Source organism: Aplysia californica, unplaced genomic scaffold (genome assembly GCF_000002075.1).
Source record: "Aplysia californica isolate F4 #8 unplaced genomic scaffold, AplCal3.0 scaffold01025, whole genome shotgun sequence".
Lineage (NCBI taxonomy): Eukaryota > Metazoa > Mollusca > Gastropoda > Aplysiida > Aplysiidae > Aplysia > Aplysia californica.
In genome coordinates, this window is record NW_004798295.1 from 110,855 (window position 1) to 120,573 (window position 9,719).

General features: G+C 42.2%; 1 protein-coding gene across 1 annotated transcript in view; it reads left to right on the top strand.

The window, feature by feature from the left end:
- Positions 1-9,503, top strand: part of LOC101862539 (mannose-6-phosphate isomerase) — a 22,459-nt gene extending 12,956 nt beyond the window's left edge. Inside the window, exons 5-8 of the mRNA XM_005111205.3 lie at positions 1,841-2,023; positions 3,489-3,662; positions 4,572-4,780; positions 6,136-9,503. Of these exons, the coding sequence (XP_005111262.1) occupies positions 1,841-2,023; positions 3,489-3,662; positions 4,572-4,780; positions 6,136-6,357 (788 nt within the window). The 3' untranslated portion in view covers positions 6,358-9,503. The remainder of the gene's footprint in view (positions 1-1,840; positions 2,024-3,488; positions 3,663-4,571; positions 4,781-6,135) is intronic.
- The last annotated feature ends 216 nt before the right edge of the window (positions 9,504-9,719 follow it).

Below are 9,719 nucleotides of genomic sequence, written 5' to 3' on the forward strand. Positions count from 1 at the left end.
CTTATTGTGTTGCAAGTGCCGTAAAACTCTTACTAAAACCAAACTGAATCCTGCTCGGGCGTGCGGTTAGCTCAACTGGTTTGCTCCTTCTTTCCTATCAAACATCTATCGTCCTTGTCTCCCCTTCTTCTATTTTATGTTTGTTACTCTCTTGTAACACCTCTAGTCTTCTGGCGCCCATATGACCTTATGCAGTTGCGAGCGCAGTAAAACCTCTACTAAAAAAAACCCCCAACTCTACTAAAACAAAACAATCAGTTGGTATCATGCTGGACCAAGGAGCAGATGGCCCTGGTTTGAATCCCCAAGGGGGCGAGCTGAATTTTCTTTTCTTTAAAAAAAAAAAGAATATTTTTCAGGCTTTCTACCCATTTGGCTATGTCATCGGAGATGTATTACATTCAGAGGTTCCATATCTTAAATAACAGTTGAAAGGGATGTTCAACCTATGCACTTTCACAAGTTTTTGCCGGAGATCCTGCTGATGGATAGAAACATTGACAATGGGTGGTTGACAGGTGGTTTGGTTTGGTTTTCCCCTTCTTTCCTATCAAAAGTCTATTGTCCTCATCTCTCCTTTTTTTTGTATGTGTTACTCTCATGTAAAATCTTTGACACTTATATGACCTATTTGTGTTACAAATGCTGTAAAACTCTGACTTTACTTGACTTTTACCTTTGCTGGCCCCTGTTACCATATGTGAGGCAGCGTGGTGGAATCTGCCTCTCGTCAATTTTTGGGCATGTAGAGTTATTGGTGTCATCTTAATGCTTGTTCACTTGTCTTTATTTCAATGAAAAAAATGTCCATATATCTTGAATACAAGTCGAGATATTTGCCAATGAAGGAGGTGGGGGTCACCTGTTTTCAGAGGTAAAATTAGTGAGGAAATGGCCTCCAAAGATTAGTTATTTCCTTAGAGTCAGTGGTAACTGAAAATTTACATTTTTTGTGCCTTTAATCAACGTTTTTAAGAAAAATCCACTCAGAAATGAGTTCTTTAATGGGCATGAAAGGTGTTGAGCCAAAAAAACAAAAATTTAATAAAAACTCACAAATCTGCGCAAAAATGCGAGTTTCTTCACTTTGATTATTTTGACGAGAGCCTGATTCCACCACGCCGCCTCACATATGGTGTGAAGGGGTGAAGCAAATGTCTTTCTCTTTTTAGTTTAGTTTTAGCAGAGATTTCACAGCGCTCGCAACTGCATAAGGTCATATGAGCGCCAGAAGATTAGAGGTGTTACAAAAGAGTAACAAACATAAAAAAGAAGGAGGGGGAGATAAGGACGATAGATGTTTGATAGGGAAGAAGGAGCAAACCACACCAGAGCACCCGCCAACCACCCACTGTCTTTCTCTTGTTATGTTGTATCGCCTGTTATATGGTTGTGTTGTTTTTGACCAGTGTTTCTTTGACCTCCCTCTGTCCACCTTTTCCTGGACATCTGTTTCTTCCTCTATTTCCTTCTGGTCTCTGGAAAAAACAACAACCTAAAACTAAAACTAAATTTTTAAAAAATATGGTGGTGGTTGGCGGGTGCTCTGGTGTGGTTTGCTCCTTCTTTACTATCAAACATCTATCGTCCTTATCCCTCCTTCTTTTATTTGTACATTTCTCTCTAGAAACACCTCTAATCTTCGGCACTTACATGACCTAATTGTGTTTCGAGTGTTCTACTAGAAAAACCTCTAATCTTTGGCCTTTTCTTGACCTAATTGTGTTGCGAGTGCCGCAAAACGCTTACTTAATCAAAACAAACACTCTTTCTTACTAAACCCTTTCTTACTGAAACTGAAAAAAATTGGCATTGACACAAGATCCATGTTGTGTTTCAGACGTGGACGAGTTCCGCGAGGCGGTGGGCACGCGGGCGGGCAAGCTGATCTCGGCCAGCCACTCCATGGACATGCCCCTGCAGCGGGAGGCCATGAAGGATTGCTTTATGGCTCTGATGGAGCAGGAGGAGAAGGTGGTGAAGAGCTCGCTGGCCGGGCTGGTCAACAAAGTCAAGACCTTACGTGGGTACTCTTTGTTGGTGGTGGTGGTGGTGGTGATGGTGTTGTTTGTTGGTGGTGGTGTTTGTGTTGGTGGTGGTGTTGTTTGTTGTTGTTGTTGTTGTTTGTTGGTTGTGGTGTTGCTGTGTATGTGTGTGTGTGTGTGTGTGTGTGTGGTAGTCGATCCATTCGAAATGTTTGGAGCCCCGAAGAGCGTGCTCTTCGCCAGGGCCACCGCATCTCGTGGGTAGCGGGTGAGGCAGTTGTTGTTGTTGTGGTTGGTGGTTGTGTTGTTTGTTGTGTTGATGTTTTTGTTGCTGCTGCTGGGTTTTTTGTTGTTGTTGTTGTTACTGTGGTATTGGCTGGGCTGGTCAACAAAGCTTACGTTGGTGCTGTATATTGTTGTTGTTGTTGTTACTGTGGTGTTGTTTGTTGCGGGTGATGGTGTTTTTGTTGTGTTGTTGGTGTTGTTTTGTTGTTGTTTGTGGTGGTGGTGTTGTTTGCGGTGGTGGTGTTATTGGTGGTGCTGTTGTTGGTCGTATTGTTATTGTTTTTGTTGCTGTTGTTGTTGTTGTTGCTGTGGTGGTTTTTTGCGGGCGGGTAAGCTGATCTCGGCCAGCCACTCCATGGACATGCCCCTGCAGCGGGAGGCCATGAAGGATTGCTTTATGGCTCTGATGGAGAAGGAGGAGAAGGTGGTGAAGAGCTCGCTGGCCGGGCTGGTCAACAAAGTCAAGACCTTACGTGGGTGCTCTTTGCTGGTGGTGGTGTTGTTGTTTGTGGTAGTGTTTGTGGTGGTGGTGGTGTTGTTTGTTGGTGGTGGTAGTGTTTGTGTTGGTGGTGTTTGTTGTTTGTTGGTGGTGGTGTTGTTTGGTGGTGTTGTTGTTTGTTGGTGGTGTTTGTTGTTGTTTTTGGTGGCGGTGTTGTTTGTTGGTGGTGGTGGTGGTGGTGGTGGTGGTGTTTGTTGTTGTTGTTGGTGTTGGTGGTGGTGTTGTTGTTGGTGGTGGTGTTGTTGTTTGTTGGTGCTGTTGTTTGTTGTTGTTGGTGTTGGTGGTGGTGTTGGTGGTGGTGGTGGTGGTTCTGTTTGTTGGTGTTTTTGTTTGTTGTTGTTGGTGGCGGTGTTGTTGTTGTGTGTTGTTGTTGTGTGTTGTTGTTGTTTGTTGGTGATGGTGGTGATTGTGCTTGTGTTGTTGTTGCTGCTGCTGTTATTTTTGTTGTTGTAGTTGTTGTTGCTGTGGTGTTGGCTGGGCTGGTCAACAAAGTCAAGACCTTAGGTGGATGCTGTTTGTTGATGTTGTTGTTAGTGGTTGTGGTGATGGTGTTGTTGTTTGTTGATGTTGTTGTTAGTGGTTGTGGTGATGGTGTTGTTGTTTGGTGCACACAATATTTATGTGAGTCTATTGGATCGACCGACAAAGTTTAGGGGTTGGTGGAAAATTTCACTGTGATCCCTGCTACATGTAACGAGTTCTTTTATTTCCTTGTCCAGAGAATAACCCAGCTGAACTGAAACGCTTCGAGGGCGAAGTCCTGCTGAAGCTTGACAGCGAGTTCCCAGGCGACCGCGGCTGTTTTGCCATCTACTTCCTGAACATCGTGCGTCTGGAGCCAGGGGAGGCCATGTTTCTGGAGGCCAATCTGCCGCACGCTTATCTTTCCGGAGGTAGGGACTGTCCCGATATTTTATTTTTAGTGAATTGTTTAATTAGAGTTTTCTTGTTTTTCTCTTGTCTGTTGGTGTTGTCAGTACTGCAGCGTCGCGAGCGCGAGAACGGAACTGAATCGCCACTCTTGCCTGCGGAACGCGATTCACGATTCACTTCAGCGGAACGCGGAATAGTATCGCCAAACGATTCCCGATTCACTCCCCTGTCGCTGTCACCACCTTGTGGCTTGTTTGACCTGCTGCTGAGTTGAGTCAAGAGCGCTAGAACGGAACGGAACACTTAGTATGGCTCCCCTTATTTTACAAAAGATGGTATAGTCCAACCCCCCTATTAAAACAAAATGAACGGAGTCCAACCAATAGACAGAAGGAATTTGGTGGAGCCATTGTTTTAGCGAATCATGGGGTTGGGGGGGGGGGGTGAATTTAGGGGGGTCACTAATTGAGGTCAGTTGATAGAGCAGCGCAACAAAGGGTGTGGGGCGGAGAGGATGGCGGAACAAGAGTGGGACTCTCGCTTGCCAAAAGGCGTTGATAGGACACTGCTCCGTTTCAGTCAGGGTTCCGCCACAGCTCCACGAGCGCTCATTATCGCGATTCTTTGAAACCGACTGAATCGCGAATCGCCACCGTCAAATTTGGCGAGCAGGATCCAGCCCTAGTTGTCAGTGTATGAGCGGGTCGTTGGAGTGTGCCACTTGTGGGTACTAATTCTGTGCCTCCCTGCCCCCCCCCTTTCCTCCTCTCCCCATTTCCCTCTCCTCCCCTCCTCCCTTCCCCCCCCCCTTTCCCTCTCCTCTCCTCCCTTTCCCCCTTTCCATTGTATATATATATATATATATGTGCCTTTCTATTTCCACTACATCCCCTATTTCTGTTTCTCTCCCTTCCCCCCCTCCCCCACAGACTGCATGGAGTGCATGGCCTGCTCAGACAACGTGGTGCGTGCTGGCCTGACCCCCAAGTACATCGACGTGCGCACGCTGTGTGAGATGTTGGACTACACGGGACGTCCCGTCAGCAGGACCAAGTTCCTGGGCATTGAGAGCCACGGCAACGTGGACATCACCATCTTCAACCCTCCCGTGCCAGATTTTGGCGTCTCCAAGTTTGAGGTACGCTCAGAGTACAGTGTGACACGGATATAGGTCGAACACAGAAGACTTGAAATCATGTATCCGTCCAACTGTTCCTGCGGTCCCGTTTTTTTCTCTTCTCTATATGTGAGACAGCGTGGTGGAGTCAGGCTCTCGTCAAAATAATCGAAGTGTAGAAACTTGCATTTTTCCACTGGTTTGTGAATTTTTATCCAATTTTTTTTTTTTGACTCAACACCTTTCATGCCAATTAAAACACTCGTTTCAGTGTGGATTTTTCTGAAAAACGTTGATTAAAGGCACAAGAAATGTAAATTTTCAGTTACCTCGGACTATTAAGATAAGGAAATAACTAAATTTTTGGCGACCATTTTCTCACTAATTTTACCTCTGATAACAGGTGACCCCCACCTCTTTCAATCGCAAATATCTCGACTTGTATTCAAGATAAATGGATATATTTTTCATCACAACAAAGACAAGTGAACAAGCTTTAAGATGAAACCAATAACTCTACATGCCCAAAAATTGACAAGAGCCTGATTCCACCACGCTGTCTCACATATTTGTAAGATATCCCCCGAACCACGGATCCCTCGAACTACTGAGGCCGGTCCCGACGAATTTGAGCTATCCGTGTTATACTGTCAGCCCCTGTTGTTTTAAAAAAAATGTAAATGCATAGCTGCCAACTGGTTCGTATAAGATGTATTTAATACGTTTTTGAGGGTCTGAGTACGGAAACCAGTTTTTCGTATCGGAAAATACGTATTCTGTTTTGTAGTATTGCTCTCTCTGGACTTCTGGACTTTCAAGACCGGATTTGTGAATTTATAATGAGAACAAATTATAGCCCATTAGCCAGTTTTCTCTCTCTCTCTCTCTCTCTCTCTCTCTCTCTCTCTCTCTCTTCTGGCGCTGTGGCTATCATAAACGGTCAGCGATACTGACAGCACGCAGAAACTCAACACTCGCCTGGGGGTCCTTGAAAAGTGCTGAAAGTGGGTTACTGAAATGTCCCAGCAGACGGGTCATTAGCCAGTTGGAGAGATCTTTTTTTGCGACAGGTCTACTTTGAATCTGAGGTTTTTATATGGCCTTATTGTGTTGCAAGCGCTGCGAAATTCCTACTAAATTAAAACCAAACTATGTGGGTGGTTGGCGGGTGCTCTGGTGTGGTTTGCTTTTTCTTTCCTATCAAACATCTATCGTCTTTATCTCCCCTTCTTCTTTTTTATGATTGTTACTCTCTTGTAACACCTCTAATCTTCTGGCGCTCAAATGATCTTATGCAGTTGCGAGCGCCGTAAAACCTCTACTAAATCTAAATGAAAACTAAACTATACAAACTTTCCTGTTCCCCCCCCCCCCAGGTCCCTGAGGGCACGGCTTCCTTCCAGCTCCAGAGCTTTGAGAGTGCCAGCATCTGCATCGTGATCCGAGGGGAAGGGGAGGCGTCCAGCGAGTCCTTGAGTTCACCCCTCAAGGTCAGGCCGGGCTCGGTGTTCTTTGTGGCGTGTGAAACGAGCGTGGACGTCAGCGTGTCTGGCGGGTCAGGAATGTTGCTGTTCCGGGCCTACTCCGGAATTTTCTGATTAGTGTGTGTTTGACTTTATGCCACAATAAATATATGGTGCATTCACATTTTCATTATATCGGCAAGCTGTTCAAATGTCCTGAGCCTGGAAATAACATTTTTCAGGAGAGAGACCATGTATTTAGGATAGTTGGCTGTCTGCTCCTGTTGTTTTTTCTTAAAAAATGTGAATTCTGTAGCTGCCAACCAGTTTGCAGAAAAAGTATTTAATAAGTTTTTGAGAGTCTAAGTGAGGAAACCAGTCTATGTATCGGAATATAGTTATTCTGTTTTCTAGTATTGCTCTCCATGTATTAACCGTGTATTTTTTTTCTTGCTTTTTTCAGCATTTAGAATTTAGAATTTCAACCAAATATTTGTTGAGTAGCCTATATGCAACCGATACCACAGATTTAGAAACTGCGATTAAAAAATGTTTTCCAAAATTTTGGGCTCAGTACATGTGAACAGCTGGCCAACAGTAACGGTATACTTCGGCTTTGTTGAATATTTCAAATTTGATATACTTGGGTTTTTGATGGAGATCTAAATGTCTATGGAGGATTAAAACTTTTACAACAGTTGTGATGACAAACGACTATGTTTGACTATTTTGTATGCTGATTATATAGAATATAAACAAATACATGGGTCGCTTGTATAAAGAGTTTCATGAAGACACTCATACGAGCCATTCGCTAAAGGCCGGCTTTGAAACCAAGTGATGACTCCAATTTTCAGTTTCCAATTTGGACACTTTTCTGCCTTAATTGCTCTATGTGATTGGTGTTTTTCCAGTTTTCAAGTTGAGGAGATAGTCGGACACAACCTTTACTCAGGAAGTTGTGATAAATTTTATTCTCCTCTTTTAAATTCTCTTGCTGGCAGGTACCGTAACACAGATGATTAATTTTGATCAGTGAAAATTCAGGGCAAGAGAGTGTTGTTGATGTTGAAATACACAAATCTAGGCAGTTTAAAACACTGTAGGGATTTCACTGTTGTGATCGGCATCAGGAGTTTGTAAACCAGGCTTCTATACTATCTGTTTGGTCATTTGTTCATTGACAAAGTATCGTCTGGCACAAATTATCCGTCTGTCAGGTTTGTCTCAGAGAGAGAGTCCGAAAGACACACTAACTGTAGTTGCCTTTTGGAAATGGCTTGTATTCATTCGTATATATAAAATGTGTATATATATATATATATATATATATATATCATTGGCAAGCTGTTGAAATGTACTAAGAAGCCCAGAAAGCATTAAAAAGAACTTTCATGTTTTTAAAAATTGTACCTAGTTCACATATTTGTTATTGCTTTTTTCCACATTTAGAGTTTGAATTTTGACAAAATGTTTCTTGAGCATGCACCCGTCACTACAGATTAAGAAATTGCAATTTAGATTAAAAAAATTTTGGGGCTTTGTACATTTTAACAGACAGCTGACGGTGTGTACACCGATATGTATATACATATATTTATCTATTTCCCCTCGATGTTTGAATGGTTGGAAAATTAACAAAATTCTGAATAATACTTTTTGATTCGATTTATTATCTGGTAATTCTTCGTCGCCTTAGAACGATTTTGTCCAAATAAGTGCCTCTTTACTGAAGTACACTTAGGACAAAATAGTTCCTAGGCGACGTCTGGTTGTTGTCAGTTGCGATGTGGGAGGTAATTAGGGATATCCAAGTTATGTCATGTGTTATAAAGAATAATTTTGCCGAGTCTCGTTTGCCTTTTTTTATTTTGCCGAGTCTAGTTTGACTTTTTTTTAAAAACCTATCAAAATAGTGTACTAGGTCACAAGTGTGGAGTGGCTTTGTTTCTTTAAACATGCATTTTTTTGACATTTGTTTGTGTTAGTAGACGAGGTTGAGGTATTTATTTACCCGTATTTAAGTATCGATAATGTTGTTATGCTCTAACCGTGGAACTGGAGGAAACAGATCAACTTTCCCCCCACCCCCGTTCTATTTCGATTCTGGGGCTGATCGGCGAATCCTCAATAAAAATCATGAGTCAGCATGAGCTATAAAGAGAACATTATGGGCTAACTTTTGTGTCTTCTCTCGTCATTCAAGTCATATTTTTTTTTATTGTGTGTTGAAAAATGTTAAAGAGACCGGTTACTTGGTTAGGGGATGACACCATCGATATTTGAATATTTCAGCAGATTGTTGTTTTGTGTGGGAAAGATTGAGGCATATAGTGTGTGTGTGTGTGTGTGTGTGTGTGTGTGTGTGTGCGTGTGTGTGTGTTTAGTGCGAACCTGTATTCTGACAGTTAGAATTGATAGTTTGATTATTGTATGCTCGCTGATGTATACATTTCTAGTTCCCGGGTGTCAACATTGTTGTAATGCTTGCAGGACAAGTGATAGTCAAAGACAGTTTTGTCTTGATAAAAGTACTAACATTCTGCATTTAGTGAAAATAGCCATATATTATATTTTTGTAATTTGCCCCTGGTAGGTTGTTGTTTTTGTTGTTCGTGGTATGGTCACCTTGGATGTGGTTTGGTCTACTGTCTTGTTTGGTAGTGAGGGTGTGGGCTGGTGTGTGGGTTGGTTTTTTTTTCTTTCTTAGCTTTCAGAATTTAAGAATTTAAGAATTTAAGAATCTCTGCTTTGCAGGAATGAATTGGTGGATGTTATTAGAAACAAGAACCTGAATTGTGCGTCGAAAAAAAAGGCTATAATTTTGCATGACGCACTACCGATGCCGTTTTATGGAATAAGATTTTTTTTATAAATAAGGAAAATGAAAATCACTTTGTTGATGTTTGTATGTTTGAATTTGTCGTATCTGTCTACGTGTGGTCACATGCTTCTTGACACAGACAGTCGTACCAAATGTCCTTGGTGTTGTCTAAGTGGCACACAGACAGACATACCAAATGTCCCTGGTATTGTCTAAGTGGCACAGAGATAGACCTGTTAAATGTTTCTTGTATTGTCTAAGTGGCACAGAGATAGACCTGTTAAATGTCTCTTGTATTGTCTAAGTGACGCAGCGGAAGCTCTGTTAAATGTCTCTTTGTATTGCCTAAGTGATACAAAGCGAAAGATCTATTAAATGTCTCTTTGTATTGTCTAAGTGATACAAAGCGAAAGATCTATTAAATGTCTCTTTGTATTGTCGAGGTGACACACAGAGATAGACCTTGTATTTGTCCCTGGTGTTGTCAAAGGTCTGTTAGATTTCCCAGCTTTTGTCTTAAGTGACTGGTCAAAGATAGACCTACTAAATGTCCCTTGTAATGACTGTCTGTCTGTCTGTCTGTGTGTCAAAGATAGACCTACTAAATGTCTCTTGTAATGACCGTCTGTCTGTCTGTGTGTCAAAGATAGACCTACTAAATGTCTCTTGTAAT